At 47.6% G+C, this 23,752-nt stretch overlaps 1 protein-coding gene across 9 annotated transcripts in view; it reads right to left on the bottom strand.

Annotated features, from left to right (window-relative positions):
- The window catches only part of LOC105277972 (zwei Ig domain protein zig-8), a 50,802-nt gene that overhangs the window by 6,295 nt on the left and 20,755 nt on the right, over positions 1-23,752 (bottom strand). For all 9 annotated transcript variants that reach the window (XM_020031228.2, XM_011336733.2, XM_026974092.1 and 6 more), the window contains 2 exons: positions 18,140-18,306; positions 14,418-14,628 (listed from right to left, as the gene is read on the bottom strand). In XM_020031228.2, the coding sequence (XP_019886787.1) occupies positions 14,418-14,628; positions 18,140-18,306 (378 nt within the window). The remainder of the gene's footprint in view (positions 1-14,417; positions 14,629-18,139; positions 18,307-23,752) is intronic.

The raw sequence follows: 23,752 nt of genomic DNA, 5'->3' as shown, positions 1-23,752 counted from the left end.
CTTCTCGATGGAGTGAAATATGAGCGAATTAAACGATCGCGTCGCGAACGGGGTCTTTAAGTGTCTTCCTCAAATAATGTTGCGCCGTTATTCGCGACGAGTTACTCCGCGTAATGACTTTTCGCAAACGCGCGTGCCATATTCAGGCTCGTCGCGTTCCGCGTTATTCCCAAGTTTACGACATAAAGTGTCGTTCAATGGAGTCGCTCGTACGATGCTCATTTCGAGGTACTGCGCGTTTGCTCCGATCGAACCGATTCTCCTGCTACGATCGCTCGTGTTAGCGTACTTTTAACGAAGATTTTAATTTCTGCTAAAGTCTTGAAGCATATGTTATGTCACGTATATTTTTCGACATTCTTCCAAGATTTGAGTTTTTTTCAGTAAAGGTACTGATTTTCTCGTAAAACAAGATCTTCAAGATCGTTCTTTGCATTATTCAGTTGACAATACCGAGTTCACCGACGACGAGGGAGTAATTCTCTTCGGCACGTTGGTCGTGCAAGCTGTAGTGGAGTATCGTCGACATTCGACGAAGCTGCTGGTCACAGGAACTCGGTGTATTCTCCTTGGTTTTGCCATTTGGATGTCAGAGTAAAAGAGAGACAGAGAGGTAGAGAGAGAAGACAAGGAGAGAACACGAGCATCGTTAAGGTACGGCATTAACGAGAGCGCGAGGAGTTGGTCGTTACCTGCAAGAGGGAAGAGTTTTTGCGACCCCTAACAACGTCACGCCGAGATGAAGATTCCACGATGGTCCGGAATTCCCGTTGACGCGTTGCTCGATTGTGCGACAAGCACCTCCAGCAACCAGCGTCAGGATCGCGTCAGTGGACACTGCCCTGGTTCCTGATACGCCTTGCAGAAGCGAGAGAGAGAGAGAGAGCGAGCGCTTCATTTCCTCCCGAGCGATATGTCCCTCCGGACGACTGGACGAATGCTCATCATGAAAGCGCAGGTCGTTTTACGACCCGCGCCGCCGGTATCTCGAGAATTCAACGACTCCTCGCGAACGATGGCGCCTATTAAGCGAAACGATCAGTTATTTCGACAGTGCACATCGTTCAATTGTACCGTCGCCGTCGGATCCGCCGGGAATTCGACCGTCGATCTTCATCCGTCGTCGATTATGGCCGCCTCGATATTACCGCATCACGAAGCCGGAAACGCCGAGGCGGGTCAATTTCGCTGATATCCGCCTTTAAAATCGTTGTTTGAAACGCGTTATTGTGGCATGGTCGCGGAAAAAGGAAAGATAGTCTGCATAAAATTGCGGCTCATTTGACGGTATTTTCTCAGCATTACTTGAAATGTGCTGTCTGAAAGGCGGTTACTAAATGTTATTCTTCCTCGACCGCGTCGTCCTCGTTCGCCAAAGGAACAATGTGCGGTCCGTGTGAGGGTCGGTTTACAGGCACAAATATATTCATAAAACGTTATGCATAAGATATAGATCCCACACTCGACGGCGAGAGCGCCTCTTAACCCTTAGATCCAAAATCTTTGAGGTACCCTCGGTATTCCCTCGTTCTCCTCTTGACCACGAATACCCGCGAGGTACATCGGCGGAATTCCTAAATTTCGGAAGAGGGTGAATCGAGAAGCCGGCCAGCCACGCCTTTAACCGCGTATCGATCCCGGCTCGTCTTTGATCGATCACCGCGTCGCCTCATCCCCGGAGCGTAAAGCCAGCAGAAATAAATCGAAGGCGGACCGCGTACGTGGCCCGACCGCGACTTCGGCCGCAATTGAATCACCACTCCGTCGCGTAGTCCGCAAAAAGGACCAACAAGCTGGGGAGATAGTAAATCGCCGCTCCCTCCGCGAAATACGTTCGGCTAAGAAGGAATGGCAGCTTCTCCATCCCGGAACGAGGATTGCGAGTCGTCCGATACCACTGTCGCTTCCGTATCGTTACCAGATGGCTTGTTACCCTTTCACGCCGACCAGAAAAAGATGTCCTGCCGTATCCTCAACGTGTGACTCGCACACATATACGCTTCGATGCGACATGTAATGACACATTTTACTTTTCGATGCAGTAATTTCTTTCTTTCTAGCAGATCTGTTCAGCATATTATATAAACGGTATCGTTGCCTTAAAGCCTTCCTCGTCGTCGTGAAGCACAACCGCTCGATAAATCACGTCGTTTCGCAGCGAGACCGCCGCGTTTCGGTGACGTGGTTGCGGATCATTTTTCGTGATGCAGGCTCGAGGCCAGTCCGTAGGTACCGATCAGGAACATTAAGCTGACAGACATACGCAGCTGACGGTATAAGTTAGGACAAGACCGGTGCAACCGCCGAATGCATTACTGCCAGCCCGGGGACAGGGAGAGACGGGAACGAGCGGGAGGGACAGAGAGACAGAGGGACCGAGGAGGTTGGGTAGCGAACGATCGTGCGGAACACGAGCTATGGGGTCCCATACGTTACGCGCCATATCGTCAGGAGCGCGAATCGCTGTAGGGCTCGTCCGTCCAGCCGTCCATACGTCCATCCCTTCATGCCCGGACACGGGCATTCCTACGCCGATAATAATCTTCCATTCGCGCCATTGCCGATAGAAATTGATTGCGCTCGAACGCAGCGATCGATGGCGGTGGTAGCCGCCCAGCAGCCACCGCATGGATACTGACTGACATGGACCACTGTGTCCGTTACATCACGGCACGTCCAGGTATATACAGTGTACGGTGACGGTAGCACTACTGTGTGTACAACACGCGTGCATATCCGAGACCGTGTCATGCTGATCGCGCATCATTCGCCAGTACGTCAGCCGATGGTGGAGCACTGCGTGCGATCGCGCACCCCGATAGACGCGTCATTTACGGCGGGGTTAAAATGACGATAAGGTAATACATTGCGGTCCACAGGCGGTGAAGCGAATAATTGTTCGGCTGACTACGGTCGTGCGTTTTCTACTTCCGCGTGCACGTTTCTCCTTCATATGCTATCGTATGCTTTTGTATCATGAAAATATTTTTAGCTGGACTAAGAAAGAGAGAAGAGAAAGAATAATGTAGTATATTCTTTGCCCTCTTTTCCTTTCTTTTGTGCCGTGGATCAGTACCGTAGAAAGCCGTAGAACGCGCACCGGCTGTGTTATTCCTCAGTAGGTATCGCGCGATCTCCTATCGTGATGTCACATCGCGTTATCGAACCATTCGGAGCTGAACACGTAACGTTACGTTATACCCGCGCGGTATTATCTCGATGCTATAATAATACTTTTAATCGAATAGAGACAAAGAGCAAATCCAATATACATTTTTCCCCCTTTCCTCTTCTGTACTGCCAGACCCAATATCACAAAAAGTATAGAACGTTATTTAAACGTTATTTAAATCTCGTTATTCCTGACCACGCGATGTTACATTATCGCGTTATCGAGCTATCCAAATACATGCATAGCGATATACGTTACACGCGCGTATCCCCGTTCGATATTCGCAATCGACATCTCCTCCCCCGACCATTACCGCGAACGCGTACATATTTTATGGATTAATGTCTTATCGGCGATGAGATAGCTCGGCACTTCCGCCTTGGCCGTTGGATACTAACGCGATCAGAATGCGTTCCCGGCCATGAGCCGAGGGGATGCCCACCTGCATTACGATACTCGCCGCACGGCAAGCGATTCCACGCCACGCCCATAAGGGAACTACGGCTGAACTACCGAACAAGAGCCATTTACACAAAAGGCGATGGTAATAGCAAGATTCTTAGCTGAAGTACTGCCCCTGAGTTTCGGCCCCCGGAGAAAAGCCGCTCCGAGTATCTGTACCCTAATAATGCGCTGTTACTACCACTTACTTAAGCGCTCTCGCGACCATTAGGAATTCTAATTGCTCTCGCAGCTGCCGATTGCGAGAGCGATCGCGTATCGCGCACCGACAATAATGAGACCACGCCGGCATATCGTTGAATATTTATTTTTGCAAAAGAATACATTGCATCGAGAGAGTCCTGTGAATTAACAAATCGCGTTTATCTTTACCCATTACTTGCTTGGTATACCGACGTAACTTTACGGAGGAAATCTTTCACATTTTTACCGATCAGAGAAGCAGACGGCTTCATGATGGAGACTGACGTTTGCAGTGCGGCGCAACGTTCATAAACGGGACTTTTTACGGATGTCTTTATCAGCAATTCTCTTGAGCGAGCAGGAACGAACAGTCGGTGAAACTGATCGGCCCGATACGTTTCGCGGTACATCCGTTCCTCCTCCGACCGCGAAAACAATCCCGAGCGGCTACATTCGATGAAAGCTCGCGGTTATTTTGAAACCGCGATCGGCTAACAAACCCGAGGAGCGTTCATTTCCCCGTCGTGACGACGTAGCGATTTTATCGTCCGCGATAATCCTGGTAGAATGGCGTTTTCCAGGTCCGCGGACGAGCAAACCCCCGGATTCTCCACCCCCGCATCCGCGTGCGCCGCGGCTTACAATGGTGTCCGGCACGGCCGACCGGGGCCGTTACTTTCCTCTCAAATTCTCAATATGACATCCTTTATTTCAACCAAACCGACCGGAAGGAACCTGGCCACCGGCCAGGATCGGAAATCATTCGGCGCCATATCGAGCTAACGAAACTTTATTCCGGCCTTGCGGTACTACCCCTTCGCCCACGCGACCGTTAATCCTGCTCCATTTTCTAGGGGAACGTCTATCCGACGCCGGTACGAATGTACGCGCGACGATGAGAGGATTATCGAAACCGGATTATGCGAGGCTTCCGTAGGAATCGTCCCGCCGTTATATGCGTTATATCTGCCGTTAACGATAACTGATCCGATAATGTCGTGGTCGTTGCCGGTGGCATCGCCGAATTCCGCCCCAAAGAATCTATAATCAGAGGGAGATTCAATCACTGAGCGAGTTAAACAAACTTTCCAATTCTCGAAAGCTGGAATAAGATTGAAGAAAACCGACTTCCGCCGTTTCAAGACGCGCCGAATTTTTTTCATACCTTCATAATCGTTTGAACAATCGGAGTTAATTGAATTTACCGTCTTACTAAATTTACTGGAGCTGTATGTATTTATATAAAGATATAATTATATAAAGATTATATAAAGATTCTTTTATCTTGCCGCGACGAGGAAATGGCTCGACACGATTTTCTCGGAAATGGAAAAAGTGACGTTATAATTAACAGAGAGAAGCTATTATTGCCGAATAAAGATAACGTCGCCGTTCGAGCACGATAAAAGGTGTCATTTCCGCATTATCGCGGTACATGCGATACGCGTTGCTGCAAAATAGTTTTCGGGCGCTGATACATTCCGACCTCTCAACGAGATATTCAAAATAGTTCAAAGTCGTTGTTAACGTCACCGAGGATGAATTTTCCCCAGTGGGAGGAAGTGCGATTTACGGCTTATGGATTCAAGCATCCATTTTATCATAATGCAGGGGATTCCTGAAAAATTGCTATCGGTAAACGTATCACTCTGTTGCAGCTGTGCGACGAGGTCATAGAAGAAAATGTTACCATTTACGGCCTCTTTTGTGCTTGAAATTTTTGTTTCTGTCAGTCGCCATGCGATTGACTGATATTCATGTTTAAGTTCCAAATTTGAAGTCATCTTTGATACCTGAGACCCGCATACATTGGCTCGACTCAACGAAGAACGATGGGGAAATTATCGAAAACCGGATTAAACAATATTCCGGAAATTGCTACCGCACCGTTACGCCGATATAACAGTAACGGATGTTCTCGATTGCCGTGAGCTTTTATCGTTACGTTCATACGACTTGGGAATTGAGAATATAGATATAGACTCGGATGTTCCGTAAAAATTCTTCGGGCATAAATATGAAACCTGTTCGGTGACGAAGACGTTTCAGCGGCGCTTCTGAACGATTTTTGATCTCATACATAACGCAATCTCATCTCTTCCGTCATAATTCATGCAAAGCGCTGCGTAATCGACACCAACTGACGAGTTACTCCCGTATCTGCACGTAGTTTCGGAAATAATTCTGTTCTGGCATGAGCGTATTGATCACTCGTATCCATCATCTTGCTCGATAGATAGCTGTGCATTTTAATGTAGATACTTCGCAACCGCTTTTCCGCAGCAATGTTATATTCTTATGAAATAACGAGTATAGGATTAAATGACATTTCCTCGAGATTGATTCGTTTTTCTCTCTCTTTTTATATATAATATAATATACATATATACATGTACTCTTAATGATTAGAGGAATCTCGATATCCATTGTGCTGCCGTTAAAAGCCGCCATTATCGGTAACTCCGACGAGTAATCCCCAGCAAGCTCGCGGAAGCGAGCATCATGAGGACTTACGGACCAGCTCGGTGATTGAATCTAACTGCCTGATAAAGAGCAGATCTGATTCTGACGGAATTGACTCGGGGGGGGGGGGGGGGGAAACAAGATGGATTGTGACAGCGACGGACGATCTTTCGCGTCGCGTAACGACCGTGCTGGTAGAAAAGGATCCGCTTCCGGTGTAATGGAAGTTGTCAATAAAAAGCGGGAGCGAGCTTGCGCGTTCACAGCGCGAGAAATTGCCGGCTTCGGCGTACGGAATCGCCGGCGGTCGGACTTTTAATTAGTTTCGAACTCGCGGATCGCTGGAAAAAAAGAGCGATATTTCCCAGTGCGGGTGCGCGTACCAATGGGTGCAACGGCAATTAAATCGCGGTCGGTTCTATCTCCTCTCCCGACCGCGCGCGTGCGCCAACCCTTATTTTGCAGTCGTGGTTGCAGAGCTGCCGGTGTGAAAGCGACGATACGTGCCGCTACGTTATGCGATTTATCGGTAATACGGCACGAAAACGTCATCGTGACGAATTAACGAGGCGCCATGGAAAACGCGAAACCTTCAATTTCAATGACTACAGTTCCGGTCGCGGCGGCGATCCGCCCGGCCGGGCTGCCGTGCTTGCCGCGGCGTGTAATTACAAAGTACAGGCCGACCGGATCATCGTGATAACAATACTCGTACCTGGACTCTTACCGGCGTGGCATTGTAATTACGTACCGTAGCCGGTTGCTTAAGTACGCCATGTACGCTGTGTTTTTGCGGTGCTCGAGCGAAATACGAGCGGCCAGGTCCGAGCGTCGTGTTTGATATGCGCGCGATACGACTCGGCGATTCACGTAACGTTTCTCTTAACCCCGTGAACCCTGCCGGTGAATATTTTACAACATTACGCGAACCTGAACAGGAAGGGGCGTATTTTCCATTGCGTATTAATCGTTACTTGAATGTGCGTTAACGCGACGCGGGCTGCCGCTCACTCGTAATTCTTTAACTGGAATGGAATATTTATTGGCGTTTATCACGCTCTAACGCGGTTTTAATCGATAATGAAGCGAAACCATGATGTTTTGTTGCATCACACACAATGTCCTCCGAGATACATGCGTTTGAGTGCATTGCGCGAGCGTATTCCATCGCGAAACTGGCAATCTGTCAAGTTCCTCATTAATATTTATGAGAAAGTATCGCGAAATCGCACATTCTTCCACTAAAACGCTAAAGCGCTTTCAATCGCGCGGGCATTCAATGCACGCTATGTAAAACACAGTATCCAGAGTAGGATTAAAACGCTGAAGCTCGATGCGCTCGCGTGCATGCCCGCGCGAGTGACGCTAAAGCCGCGAAAATTCGATGAACGCAATTTTGTTGCCGTGACAAAAATTACGTTACACCACGCCACCAATCGATGTGCCCGTATCTGAACGTAACGGCGAAATTGAGATAAATGGTACACGCGTATCTCGCGGTGAACCGTTACGAAGGCACCATTATTCCGAGCGAAATTTATATCTCTTACGAGTCTTACGAGTTGCGAGAACGAACCGGCGAACGAACAAACTGTTATAAACCGGTGTACCAACGTGTGTTCTACTGAAAGAGAAAGAGGAAAAAGCATAGGAATGATCGTCATTCCTGTTTCTCGAAAAATAAGCTGCGTTCGTTTCAATCAACGTGCGGAAGATGAACAAGAAACGAACAATGTGGGAATTAAAATATGGGAAAACATTTCAATTCTCATATTGCCTGATTTTCATTATTTCTCGTTTGTGTGTAATTCAACGCATTGTACGAAGTTTGCTAAGGAACAGCCAGTAGTCGATACGGAGATTGAAGGAACGTGAGGTATCTCGGCGTTATGAATTAGATTCTGCAGAGATTCTCCAATACTTAGTCCGACACATCTCTCTCTCTCTCTCTCGCTTCTTCTCTCGCTTTCTCTCTCGAGACGTGGACCGTCAATTCTCCGATGTCGCTCGTGATTGTCGTTCCCTACACAATATGTATAGATCCCTCTGAGTATAGATCCCTCCGCGGGATTATCTCGATCTAGTTTTCTCCGGGAAACCACCCACTCCGTGTATTTCACTTCCTAATCCCGTCGTATGATTTGCACAAGGTTCCACCGCGAACTTGTATGTGCACGGAGGATTTCTAACGGTGGTTTGACCCACCGGCTGCGCGAACGAGCCAGAACCGAAGCGTCCCCAAAACTCTGACAAATTGAGTACACTACATCACTACGAGAGAGAGAGAGAGAGAGAGCCACCTGCCATATTTGCATTGCCAGCCGGCGTGGATGGCATTAATTCGCAAACGGATAGCGATGGAACAGAATCCCTGAGATGCGCGTAAACCAAGTTTCCGCTTATTGAATTCGAGGCTCGCCGAAACGACCGTTACATTCGAATCGTCGTCGTCGCGTTTAAGCTAGTCGCATTTATTACTCGCACGAGTACATCGTCAACGGATCTTGCTCGCCTCGTTTCGAGTGGCTTGGCCGCACGTCTTTTTCGTTTTTAACGAGAATCTCCGGGCCGGAAATATGAAGGTGCGGCGGCACGGCGCGAGGATATAACCGCGTTTACTTCTGTACCGAGTTTCACGCTGCGACGACGCTGCGCCGCGATAATCTCGGTAATCGCGCGCCCTTAATGGACCCGGCGGATAAATTTGCGTTTAATGGATTCGCGGACGCCTCTTTAATTCTCAAAGGAGACTCTCACAACCCGCAATTTCTAGCACTTACCTCGCGGATAAATGCACGGAACGCCCGATGAACGCTCTCATCGCCGGTTCGCCAAGGAACCGATGGTGGTAGCGGCGCCGCCCGCGAGAACTCGGTAAAGAAATATAGCCGATTATTACCGCGCGTTGCAGTTATTAATACCACTTGCCGGAAGTACGACGATAATGAGTTTAATTCGTCTCATTTTTCATCAGGTCGCTCACCGCGGCCGAGCGAATGTTCGAAATTTCACGTGTAATCAAAGTATACATTATCCTAGATTAATTCCGCCTCCGCGCGTTTGCTATTCTTGGCAGGTTTAACGTGTTTTAATCGACAAAACGTCGAGCGATAATTAGTAGCAGCCGCATCGATCGTGTAATATATATTTTATAACGCGCGATACGCGTTAAAAACTAATTTTTTTAAAAGGATCAAACTAATTGCTCTCCGTAAAACGAGCCTGATCGAAGTTAATTGCAATACAATGCACCTGCTATGATATGATAATGCGCTTATCTTTTCTCCGCGGACGACACCGGCGCAACGATAGCGCGCGGCTTCCACCGAAGGGGAACATTAGTTTGCGCGTCCGTGCGCAAACTAATTAGCGATCGCTAATTAGCTGCCTAATGCCCTAGCTAGCCCGGAGTACCGCTCGGTAACGGTTAAGGAACTTTCCCACACTCGCGGATAACGTAACGTAAATTCGTTATGCCGCATGTGCACGGCTTAACTTTCCGCGCACGTTTGCGACAAACGAAAACTACGAGCTGCCTGCACTCGTCTCCGGCCACCCTGCACTTCGTCACTTCCTCCGGCTACTCTCGAGACTCCTTTTTCTCTTACTTCCTGCGAACGTCAATGAGAAACGACTTGACCGGCTACGTGACGGTCGCGAAATTGATTCCCGACGAAAACGCTGTATTGCTTTACCGAGCTTACGAGCAAGCAGAGGGCGGACGCAACGTCCAAACTTTGATGACGATCGATACGTTCGCGAGTTATATCGCGACGTGATAGCGAAATTGTCTCACGAAGTTTTCGAAAAAGCACGGAGATTTCAACGGAGAATCGTCAATGTCTCATTTCGTCCCCCTTTCGATTCGATGGTGGTGACAGTTACCCTCGTCCGTGAATCATCACATATATCTCTTCATCTTTTCCCTTCATTCGAGTTATTTTCGTGTTTGGAGTAAAAAAATAACGTTTTTAATTAAATTCAGTCTCCGCGGCGGAGGAAGAAGGAACTAAACGGCGATACGGGGTGAGCAGATATAGACGGACTTTTGTAAAAATGACCGTGGTGGGGCAGGAGGGTACGTATGCGAGCGAAATAAATTGAATTGAAAAAGGAGGAACGTAGAACGTGGTAGCATTTTATCTTACGGCGAAACTGACTAATTAATCGATCGATCGTACGTTAATGATGAATCGTTACGGCTTCATTTGAGGGTCTTGGTGTGTGTGCGCGAAATTATCGTACGGACCTTGCGATCGATTCAGCGCGATTGGGAACGGTCACCGCCGCCGACACGAGTGTTCGAAAAAGAGACGAAAACGACCGCGTCACCGCGGTCCCAGATGTGTCGATGGTAGATAAACGTCGCGCGGTGGCTTTCGATGCAAATGATTCATTCGTTATGCCCTTCGGCGGTGCGTTCGCCACCGTAGGAGTTGACGGCCGTACGTTCGATCGGCCGTAACGAGAGCAAATTGCGCGCGGTGCGACGCGTTCCGCCTCTCTCGCGAAATGAACATCATGCCGTAGCTCGCGAACGAACGAGTCGACGACGGCTTAATGAGAGAACCGGACTGAATCTGGATTGTAAATAACTCACTTATCGATCCGGTGAATTATTTAAGCGATCTTAACAAGGGAACACCGCCCGCGGTATCCTCGGTGATGCGTCTGTGTTTAGCTATCAAACGATTTGGCGAATCTGCCAGCGAAAACTCGAAAGAAGAGAGAAAGAGAGAGAAAGAAAGAGGAGCAAATGAAAAGATAAAACTTTCATGTCCTTTATTGCCCCTTCTAGATGGCAATGAAATGAAGTGGAAGATAGAGAGAAAGATAAAAAGGAGTCGGTGGGCGACCCCGAGATAAAAGGGAGGTAATACCGCCGTGAAAAAAAGGCTGGCCACCAACAAAAACCATTTTTTAACTGTTAATATCGGTAAACGGTATCGTGTCCATAACGAATTGCTTTCTGCCGTTTTCTTTTTAAGGGCGAATGATCTGGTTTTACCGATCGTCATATGAGCGATAACAGAAATTATGGGGACCGCGAGTGAGCGGTTAAGGAGGTCGTCAAACTGAATGAGTACCGTTTGCTCGTCGTGCAATTAAGGAGACTCGAGTTGAAAATTGGACTCGCTGGAAGCGAGATATCTTTAAAGATGATTTCACCGAGAACAGATTCTCTTTTCAGCACGATAAGGAGCCGCGCTCTTTCTTCCGTCTTGTTTGTAAATTCCCAGAGAGGATTTTTGCAATAACGAGCGAATAATATGCAAACTGTCGAGGTAAACGCCGTGCGACCTACGTGATTTTATCGCTTTATGAGAGCATAACAGACACGACGGCGACTGCGACCGTGCGACGTCAATGTGCAAGGCTCTGGCTCTGGAATTTTCTCGAATTTTGCGATAGGAGGACACACTCGTAAAGAGACTCCGACCTCGTTTTTACACGTCGCCTCTCTCACGGCTAACGTCGAACCGTTTAAAAATCGAGCTTTCAAGTCAAACGATGTAAGCTCCCGGCGACATCAATCGCGACAGCGGGATGCAACGACGCGGTCTTTCCGGATGCGGAGAGACGAGGCGAAGGGAAGACGAAAGTCGCGCGCGTGAGAGAGGCTCGGCACGGCGAGAAAGGGAACGGAATCGCGTGCGTTCTTCATTTCAGGCAGTTGGCACAGATCGGGGTAGCGAGGGGCGAAACGGCGAACATTCGCAACGTCGAGAAGGAATCGCTCGCTTCAGGAAAGGATCAATTTGTCGCCACAATTTCACGGGCATCGCGTGCCAAGAATGCCGCTGAGAGGTCGACTATTGTTTTTCGATCCGTTCCGTCGTCGACTAGCTCGGCGTCTTTATTAAACGGGGCGACGATCAAAAGAGGGTGATCCGACCGGAGTCACGTCGATCAATCGCTCGGGTGCAATTTGCCGCTATTTTTTCTTTCGGATCATCCCATCACCTCCAATTACACGTACATTCCGCGCGGACACGCGTGCGAGTAATTGAGCAGCCATTCACGAGACCCTGACTACTCTGTGATTATCTTTAGACGTCCTTTCGCCGGAATTGACGAACAAGATAGCGGCAATTGCAAGGTTGACACCCCTCCGGAAAATCGTGGGAACTTGGGAAATTCTTCTTTCGCTGGTAGAATAAAAAGAATCGCGCACGGAATTTTTCTGAATTATTGTGAAACGATATTGCTGTGAAAAGGAAGTTGCGAAGAATCCGCTGTTGTTTAACTTTTGAGTCTCGGCACTTTCACTTGTCACAAGTTCGCATCGTCGTGATTAAATTGCAATATGCTTCCAAAGATATTAGAAAGAATCGGGGGAATTTTTTTCTTCGAGAAAGCTGGGGGAGAACACTGGTGGAATTTAACGAGACGAAAAAGTGACAGGTACGAGGCGATAATAAGAGAGACAAGAAACTGCAGAAGGATGCAACGTAAAGAGCAAAGACATCGTGTGATGGATGATACGGAGGCAAGAAAGAGATCGGTAAGGTGGCTGTCTATTCTTCCTGCAGGTTTGTCTTCCTGTCTCGGTTTTCTCGAAAGAGCTTCATTAGGTTTGGCGATAATTGGCCACGCTCGTGACTCGTATTCGCGAAACGTCCTCCACTCTCTGACAATGTTATCCCTCGAAGACCAATCGCGGTGAGTTTTTGGCGACTCGGGATCTGATGAATCGAGAGAGGGATGCTGCATTGTCCACGAATTTCGGATGATTCGATCAATATCCCTGTTCACGGTCGATTCAGATGTGGAGGAAACGGCTGTCGTTTAATTTGTTGGCGCGAGACGCGAATGTTGATTGTATCTTGCTTTGTTTAGATCAATACCTCTCGATGGCGCTTTCTCGTCCGCTCGTGTGTGAATCGTATGAAATTTAAAGTATGGCGCTCCGAAATTTTTCGAGATAAGGATCTATCTCGTTCCGAAAAATTATTTTGTGCAGAGCTACTCTACCGACTTTAATAAAGGCTTTCCTACGGGAACGTGTATTCCATTTGTCCTAAGGAGGCATTTGTATGAATAAAATGGCTCTTGTCCGCTTTCTTTCGGGACTCGTGCGTCCCAGAACGTACATCCATTTCCTCGCAAAATCACGGAACTCCCGTTTTTTCTCGTATGTGCACGAGTGCGACTCCGGGAACTCGTAGATCGCCAACAGTGTCCACGTTCGTCCGCTACGTGCGTCGCACTCCGTAATTTTCCCCTCGGAATTATAACTCGCGTTGATTTATATAATTCTCTCGATCGTCTGTTAGTTCCCACGAGGCCTGCTAACTTGTAACTTTTACCACGTGCCACGGCCTTTTACCTTTCCCGGCTTAAAATGATCAGCAAAGTTCGAAGGACGAAGTTACGAGAGTACTATTCTTTTTTTCCTTCTCGATCCCTTTCATGCCACTTGAATTATTCAAAACGGTCGGTATTCCTTGATGAAAGCTCGGAGCACGTTAACGCCGTGTTCGACAAATCGCGATAAATCTTGAGGATGCGCGCAGAACTAAACGCAGATCTCCAAGCGGAGACCGCGAGATTCAGATAGCTGTCTCTGCTTAAATAAGTCTTTATCTGTCGTTGATGTACGCCCTCGGTCTTCGCCAAGTAATTTAATTTTACCGTCGCTTTTCTAGATTTCTCGATCTATGCAGCGACGTCCGTAATCGTAAAACAAGATCTCGCGGATCGCTTTAAAGAGCCGCACGAGGTATGACGAGAACGTTATATCGACCGCGCGAATTATTCAGAACAAATTAAATTGAATTTTCTCCGCCAGAGGATTATCTCTTTCAAACGAGTTAATAATATCCCTCTTTGCTTAATGATATCGCTTTCTTTAATCGTGCAATTGCCTAACGACACGGTCAATATTTAGCTAACGTTCGTTACGAAGAATATCGCTCTAATCGGCCGGCACTTTTCTGAATAATGTAATGTTGTTTGAAATTTAATGTGTGTGATAAGTGACTGCGCAGTAAAGTGCAGTGAAGTGTGTTCACCATCGTATGACGAGTAATTGAATTACGACAGAACAGAATTACGACGCGAATTCTCCTGCGCCTTCATTGTCATGAAAATTATCGTACGTCCTGACATTTCCCATGAACTGGCCGCAACTTACCGACTATAGTGAGGTGAACCGGATGACCGATGGGCGGTGTGGTGGATATTTGGCATTCGTAGATACCGGAATCCTTCCGCTGCGGGTACCGTATTCTCAGGATCCATTCCTCCGTGTGCACCTTGTGCATCGCCTCGAAACGCTGATCGCTCGTGTAGGTGTAACGACCGACCGTCAGCAGATGTATGTCACGATGCCTCACCCACGAGACCTGAAACAAGCAGGAAAATATCGATTTAATCATGCACGCAATTAACAAAAGAAGTTTATCTTTTCAATTAGATTGAACGAGTCGAAAAATTTTGTGATATCTGTGAGAAGGAATGAGGATCAGATTATTTGTATTAGAAACGATTTATTTATTCAGTCAAATGTATAAATGTTTTTCATGTTCAATGTTTTCCTTCTGTGTGCAGTGCTATAGGCAACAAACATCGTGATGCGAGCGTGTTTGTAAAATTTTACTAAAAATTCGCGATTAACAACAGGTTGGCGAAAATATGCTACTTCCTCTGGAATCTAGACATAGAAATCCCGAGTTCCCGCGAGCCGCACGTATCGCTAACTATCACCGCTCCTCACGCCCTGTTGCTCGTAAGATTGGACGATAAAACTTTATGCTCTCCCTTTTCCTAGCCCGAGAAATTTACGAGTGCAGTAGATTCGCCGCAGCTGGAATACTTCATGTCTTTGTTTAATGCTATATAACCCCGTGATGTACGACTACAATCTCGGGGCGCAACGACGACTCCCCGGTACTAGACAATTATTTATAGGCGAATAGGCGCGACGAATTTGCACGTTTAGCTCCTGCTGGAAATTACGAAGCGCGTTACATAATTGAGACACTGGCGGGACGCAAAATACGAAATGCGTTAATCACATAATTCAAATCGTTGAATCACATTGGACCGCACTCGCTTCTCGTCGCAAAATTCTATCAAATTGTAGGTTTGGTAGCCCCGTGAATCAGGAAAGTATCGATCGCTACGGGATTACGTACGGGAAACGTTCGTTATGTCGGTCTGATAACCTTAATACAAACTTTGCATGGCGCCGCAGGAAGGGCGCAAAGGGCGACATTCACCAAGTTCGCCGATGACGCCGGAAAGTTCTCAAAGCCGTTAATTAGAGCGAAATCCAACGCCGATGGATTCGGAGCTGTCATAATATCCGTAACCCGAGCAATTTCCCCACGTGCGGGGAATAGCGTTGTAACGACAGAACCTCGGTTGCTTTTGATAGCTTCAATGGTTTTTACTGCCATTTAAACAGATTATGTCGGTCTTCGAGCCGCAGTCGAGTGCTCGTTCGCTTGGATGCGCTCGATTTCGAACAAGAACGAATCGCAGTCGCATTCGTTAAACCGTATACCTGTCCTGTAATATCTCGCCCTGACTGAACCGCAAACAATATAGCCGATTCTGATTCTGGCATCGCGCGCGTGGTAAATAACTGGGCATTTATTTATGCGAAAATAACTATGAGAACGGATAATTACCCTCGCAGTTACAGTTAATTAATTTTACGTGCGCAAACGCGTATCATTGTTCGTTAATTCGTGATTCACTTAATGCTCCCGGCTATATACGCTCTTTTGTCTTAATGCTTGTATTCAAAACAGCGTCTTGCGTTTCATGCACAGGACCCGCTGCCATAAACATTAATTAACATTAACCGTGGGGCGTAAGTGATTCTCCCTACCCTCTTGAAACGCGAAGCTTAGAAAGGATCAGTTAAAAGCTTTGTTCCCTCAGCTAATATTTATGTGGAAACGCTGCGTAACGTTATTCCACACGCTGCGCTATAATATGTCGCGCGATAATTCATCGCAGCGTTAATCGAATCCAACTCGAGCGGTACTCTCGAGCGTACGCGCGTTTCAGCATAATCGGAAGTATAAACTGCGAGAGCTCCCCGGTTGCCGATCTAATACGATTGTCGCTCGAATATGCCCGGCGTCGCAGTTAATATACTTTTTCGCAAAAAAGAAGGCATCGCGCCCAGTCGGGAGACCGCCGGGAGGAAACTTTTTCCGCATAATAAAATTCACGATACGCGCGCTGCGCGTACGAGAAAAGGAGAAAAAGAGAGCAGCTAGAAACAGAGCACCGCAGCGCACACGACTTTAGCAGAAATATGCGAGCGGATAAAATCCAAGAACGCACCGCCGCGCCGCTGCCATAACGGCGATCGCTGCTCTTTCTTGCCCGGGTCTTTTTGTATTCGCGAGGACCGACTTCTCCAAGTTAATATCACCTCCTCGCGCTTATTTTCTCGGCGCCTTGTCTCGTTGCCGGAGGCGCGACTTTTTCACGTGACTTCATCGGTTCTTGGCTTTCTTCATATCTCAGCTGCGGCTTTCTCGCGGCTCGTAGAACCCCTCGTGCAATTCCGCCCGAGCGAGCGAGCTGCAGCTCCGGTACCATCGATGTTCCCTCGCGACGCTAATCCACCCTCGCGTGCGCGCACACGTGCATGCTCGGTGTACTCGTGACGGTAGAAAGCAACGATATCGTAAATCGATACCGACGACACCGATGTCCGCTTTTTAATGGAACGTTGATTGTCGTGGTTGAGAGACCCGCGTTGCGCTCTTCCGGCACGTCAACCTAATGTACGTGCGCTCACCAACGCGCGCGAATAAGCGCGCGATATCAACGGAACGTACTGTAGACGGTGGTACACACGTAGTTGCGGCTGACGTAAACGCGAGGCCAGGCTTTGCATAGAGATGAGCCGCGGGATTAAAACTGCGACTGAGTCTGCGTGAAGACGCGGCCCGACCGACGCGGAGATCGTCCTTTTCTACTTAACCGCTACGATAATCCCCGGAGTAGCGCCGCGAACCGTTAATACTCGGGGTCGAGGACGCCCGGAGGTCCCGCAGGAGCGGAAGATAAATTCCCCGAGGGCCGTGTGTCCGCCCTCGAGTTAATTTACCGATCCACTCGAAACACTGATTTAACCGTGGGAGCGAAAAGGAAAAGGGAAGAAAATTTACTTTACGGCAAGGATGGTTGGTGGGATGACGGCGCGGTTTAATTCGATCAACCGACGATGAACGTCCGAGTCGAAGGAGATTATGGTGTCGCTCCAGACACGTGAGCACCGGTGATAATTGCACAACTGGAATAATAGTGCATAATTTTCGCTTCCGGCTGATCCGTGGGAAGAGACCTCGCTATAAATTAAACCACCCTTCTCCGACCTTTCTCTCCGACGAATTACGATGTAAACGCCGTCGTTTGCAATTTTCATTGCATTTTCCTCTGGTAATTCGCCGGTTAATACCGCAGACGAGGGGGACGATGTGGCGGTTCCTCGTTCGCTCGGCATCTCGAAAATGTTGCCGATGCCACCCGCCACCACCCGCGCATCACCCTCGAATTTCCTCGTTATTCGGGTAAGTCTCGCTGTGTTGTTCGCGGCGTGTCGGCGGTGGTACTCACCCGCCGATATCCCGTCGAAATCTGAGTTGCCGCTTGTAAAGGCTCGAGATCTGCTACATGAGAGACACGTAATTCCGCGATAAACGAGCACGTAACACGTAATTCCAACACGTTGGTAGACGATATGCAATTTGCTGCGTCAGTTTCGCGAGCGTAATTAACTAGGGAATTCTTCACGGACGCGTCCCTTTACCGTCCCTTTAACGCGGTCATTAATGCTACGAAAGAATCGATGCCGACTCGAAGAGATGCCTGTTAACGCACACTCACCGTTCTGTTTCCGAGATTCTTCACTCTGCACGCCAACTGAACTGTTTCTCCGGCCAAACCGGTGACGTTGGACAACACCATGGTGTCGAAGTAAGGTCCGATTTCAGGCGACGTGTGTTCAAGGAAGTTGTCCGCCATGTAGTTGTACGAATCGTACGCAGTGCTCCCTGAAAAGATTGATGATACCAATCTTCATTAACAACGATCTGCCACGCGCATAGAAAGCGAAACGAACGGTCATTTGAGAGATCAAGTAAGATGAGCATCGCACAGAAACGCGCGCCAGAACTGCACAAGACGAGCTCTCATGCAGTCAAACGGGTCGTTTCGAAACAGCATCCTCGAATGCAATCGTCATGCATATCCCATTCTGCATCGCAGCAGACGCAATTTCGCCCGGACGACGCAGGTTTATTCGTCGCGTTCGCGGATTGTGAGAGTGCCGGACGATTCTCGCGCGTGCAAACGTAGCAAAGTCGCATCTATTTGCATGGAAGACGTTAGCGCGGCTTACGTACCCGCGTGCATACCCGACCTGATTACCAATTCGAGTCACGATCTCGCTGTGCTACGAGCGCAGATAGCGCGGCTTTTGTGCGTTGCCGATCGGGAACGCACGAGCGATTCGCGCGTGCAAAGGGAATTTTAGCTGACTTGGGCAAAACGGCCGCGCCTGTTTCGGAAATCGTGCCTCAAAAATTTACGCTTCGGTAATCCGTGAAATTCGCTGAATTAATGGCCTCCGGTTATACCAACACGTCGTATCACGCGATTAAATTTTTAATGGGCTCGATTTTCTGCTCTCGCCCATCGACGATTTAATCATACACGTACGTTATATCGTGCGTACGCGATTATACGGGCGAAGGGAGAAATAGCGGCTCCTTAATTTGAGTTACTCGGCTCAACTCGGCATTCCATTCTCAGAATTCAGTTTTCGTTTCCTGTCGGTGCGATTCGCGATAATTTGTATGACGGTGCAAACGGTCCTCCACGCTCCAGTGAGATATCAAATTGGGGAAAACGGTGGAACGAAGGTGATTCGTCCAAGGAATTTATTAGAAAGCGGTACACCGAGGGGTGTTAAGTGGGGTTTACTTCGAAACCACTTTTCGTCGCGCCACCATCCTATTACCGCACGGGTGCGCTTTAAATATGTCGTAGATGCGGGCGATTCTCGCACGTATACGCGTTGTTCGCAGTCAGAACGATCTTTTTTGCGCGGCGCAGCAACAGTTTAATCGGCGCGGTGTCTCGTACCTTAATGCAATATACGCGCGCGGCTGTTAAGCCGTTAATAAACGATACGGCCGGTTGAAAGCACGGTCTTTCTCCCGTCGGCGCGAGCACCGTGCCCGACTTTGATAAAGTAATAACGATTCTACGCGCTGTATCCTAGGCCGTACCAGAGAGAGAGAGAGAGAGAGAGCGAGAGCGAGAGAGAGCGAGAGCGAGAGAGCGAGAGAGCGAGAGAGCGAGAGAGAGAGAGAGAGAGATACAGATACAGAGGAGAAACGGGAAGAGTTTTGTGAGATGAAAGGCCCAACTGAACAGGGGAGGCCGAACGGGGCACCCTCGTCTAAGCTATTTACTGTAATAAGCTTGGCGAGCCCTCGGGAGAGAGAGAGGATTCCACGAAACTCAGAAATTAACCCCTCCATTCCTATGTTGCCTGGCAAAAGCCGGGGTTTAGCAAGCAGCTGAATTATTCGTATCCCTCTTGCCATTTCGGGATGCTATAAAAGTATTTTCGCTTGTACCACGCCCACCTGGAGTGAAAGGGCTTTTCTGCGCCCTCGTGTTGGCAGTGGAGATCATCTTTCAAGCAGCGAATACTCCTTTACCGGGAGTAAAGTTGGACTTTTTAACCGTATTAACGATAAAGACTAATGGAATTTCATCTCGCGTCGACAACGGTGATTACATGATAATCGTCTCTCGTGCTTTTCTAAATAGTAAGCAGGAATATACTGCATACTAAAGCACGTAAACTAATACTTGAAAAAATAAGTACATTCTCTAGTTCTGCGTCCATCAAGACTGAAACACTCCGACTTACTTCAGGAATTACAATCTAGCAAACTGTTATTGACCTGTATTTTGTGCACTTTCACGAAACATGTCGCCTCATGTTGCCAAGTTCTGCCGCGCCATTGCAACAAGAAAAAAAATTGATCGCATAGTTTGCCAGAGAAGGAGAGGACCAGCGCGCGAATAGGGATGCGGGTTGGCACCCAAGAGTATCTCGCCTCGGAAAGTTTGGAAACGCCGTTTGTTCAGTTCGCGCAATTCGTCCCAAGCTGCTATACATTTATATAATATATTATCCGTATTCTCAGAATATATCTATATTTTTGGAGAAAATATCGCGCCATGCCGGTGGATGAACTGCCGGCTGCGCAGCGAAAATCGCGGAAGGGATTTCCCAGTCCCGGGAAAGTCGCATGTAATCGACGCGAGTATTATTCGTCGCTCAAACAGCAGTCGAAACTGCTGCCAGCTTAAACGGGGCACGACGGATAGGGAGAAAGATGGTCGAGCGAGAAGATGAAGCAGGGCCCGGAATGAAAGTCTCACGGATACTTTCGCGGTACCTCGAAGAAAAGTGGCCGCGAAAGGAGGAGAGAAATCGTCACGAAAACGCATCAATCGTCACAAAGATTCCTGCGAGTCGGTATGTGGTCGTGAAAATTCCACGAGAATGGATGTATCGATGCTGCGTTTGTGGGGTTCCTGACGTTGACGATTGCGACACGAAGGATGCGCGCGATGCGACACTCCGCTTGTTCCTCTCGGATTTTTGATGCATGCGGAATGCACCGGAGGCGAGACATTATTTACATCTTACGCGAACGCGTCAGCAAACCGATGGTAAATTGGGAATCCCTTGGCGTCACAACATGCTATAAAAAATGACGTAAAACCAACTGCCGCTACCAACTGCGAATCATTTCCGAAAAAATGAGGTGTTTTAAACTCGAAGCGGTGAGATGTATCAGCTTTGTCTCTCAAAGCGAGAACAGTTATCGTTCACTCTGACTGGACTCCGTTAAACCCACGAAACTTTTAATTGAAATTACGTAATGTTAATGTAAAACGCGTATCGCTATCATTATGCATGCCAGCCGCGGCGAACGAGCGGAGACCAGTGAATGTTTAACATCGCGAAATTTTCATATCGCCCGACGCAGCTAGTAAAATTTCGTTGCAGTGAAGCTAGTTCCGCTATTTTCCCCGCCTGTGTGCGCCTGTGTTACACTATCTGAAATTCGGAGTAATATTTCGCGAAGAAGAGAATATATCTACCGCGGCAAGGTTTTCATAACGGCTAATAAAGCACCGTTTTGAGATAATATTCGCGTCGTCTTTGAAACACGCTCGGCAAATCCGATTTGAAAATTCATTAAAATATAAAATCAAAATGCAACGAAAATGGGAAATAAAAATAAATGAAAATGCAAAGTCAGTTTCAAGTAATTATATTTTTATTTGTGGATACGTCGCATTCACAAATAAATTCATATTAGATATTTGTTGTTTGAACAAGCACAGTTTAAAATATCATTTTGTCCAATGTATTACAAATAAAATTATTTGCACAACCAATAAATCGTTTGTAAATATTGTATCAAATTAATTCACGTAGCAATCGTATCGCAAGAAATATGGCATACTATCTCGATTACAATAATGATTTAATGAAATTGTACTTTGCGCAAAATGGCACATAAAAATTCAATTTTAAAATCTTCCGCTTTGATGTAAAAAACAAATGTTTAATTGGCTACTTAAATACTCGGCATGCAATTCTCGATATTAAATATCAGGAAAGATTTCGCAAAAGATATCTCTTGTCCAATGCGACGTCTTGAAGAAGTGACTACTCTCTTGGAGAAAGTCGTAAGACGACTGGAAAGATCCCGCGGGAATAATATCTACCCCTCGTTGTTCAAACAACTGGGACGAGAGGCTGGAGCTGCTGAACGGAAGTGCTCGGTGAAAAAGGAGCAAGGAACGGAAGGCAAAATGGAGAAGTCAGAAACGTGCAGCTTCGGGTACAATAGAGCGTCATCTAGAAAGATGTTAGCAAAACATACATCGAATGTCCTGCGACGAAGAATGACGTTCCTTGAGACGAGACGATGTTCTTCTCGAGACGTTTGCGAAAAGATCACGAAGTTTATGGGAACAGCGCAGTGAAATAAGAGCAGCTTACATCCTAGATCGCAGTCTTATGGCGATGCGAAATTAATTAATGCTACAAATTAATAAATATCCTATTACATTCTGCATCACGCAATCTCCTTGCATTTTTAAAATAATATCGATTGAATAAATAATAATGACGATGGTAAGATGATAGTTGCTTCGCGTTACACTGTTCCGTTACGTAATTTCCATTAAAAGTTTCCATTTATACGGCTTAATGAGATCAGCTTCGAATAACGAAGTCGCGTCAATATATATTTCGTGCACAAAAGTTTGACTTCTCAGAATTGAGTAAATACTTTGTTTCTACTTTGTTCTAGATAAATAATATCTAATAGTGACGTCCTCTCCTAAAGATAATCCGTTGAAGTCTCGTGGAAAGAGGTCGGTCGAGAAACAATGTAACGAGGTGGATCCTGTTATCGTAAAATCGTATGCACTCCCGTGCTTCAGGAATGCTGCGGCGTGCAGCATTACTTTTTTAGCGTCGTTTGAAACTTAAGCGGATTGCACACAGCCCGATCCGGCGAGGATCTGTAAACTACTCGGCGGGCTATATCATGAAAGATTATCGAGGAAGAAGAAACTGTCGTTGGGAGAAGTCGTTGAACGACTTTGGCGGTTCGCTAGGGAATAACGCTCTGTCTCTCGCGCACGTCGACGGAGGTTCGAGAAACGGGGGTGGGAAAAGCGCGGCTAGACATAAAAGTCGTAAAGCGGGATCCCGTGGTACGTATTACGAGCAAGTGAATGAGGGAAACGTCCCGCACGTGTATACGTACGCTCGTACATATAATACATCCGTACGTACATCGAGAAAGGAGCGCGGCAAAAATTCCAAACAGAAACAGACGTCGACGATCGAAGTTGACGGATCCGCCTACCCCCGTTCGTGCATTTTGGGGCACGCCGCCCGAGACGAACCCGAGGGTGCGCGAAGTATGCATCGCGCGAGTCTTGTGAGATGTGACACGAGAGGGGAAGAATGTGTCAGGGGGTGCCTCTCCTCTTCGTAAAATATGCTCGGGTTGCACGCAGTCGCGAACGTGGCAAACATAATGGAATTTTTGATTTCTGGAACGACGGAGAGAGGTGGAGGTTCCGGGCGCGCTCTTTTTGTGTCGGGGATTCCGAAGTTTTTCTAGCGAGCGCGAGCGTAGCGAAAAGCCACTGCTAAAGTTTGCAAGGAACGCGCGATGCTGTTCGACGAGCAACTGCACGGCCATGCGACGCTGCTGCGGAGATGAATTGTTGTATTCGCTTTGAACATGCAGATAGTGTACCGTGTATGACGCGATTGCATTTGCTTTGAGTGCACAATCGCCTTTTAAACGCGGAATTGTGGTAGCTTTGAATATCCATTTTTCCGTTTGGTTGGTCCTCGCTTCACGGGAGATGTTCGTC

The sequence above is a fragment of the Ooceraea biroi genome, chromosome 1 (assembly GCF_003672135.1).
Source record: "Ooceraea biroi isolate clonal line C1 chromosome 1, Obir_v5.4, whole genome shotgun sequence".
Lineage (NCBI taxonomy): Eukaryota > Metazoa > Arthropoda > Insecta > Hymenoptera > Formicidae > Ooceraea > Ooceraea biroi.
Note: the sequence above shows the minus strand (reverse complement) of the source record. Positions and strands in the feature narration are given on the sequence as shown.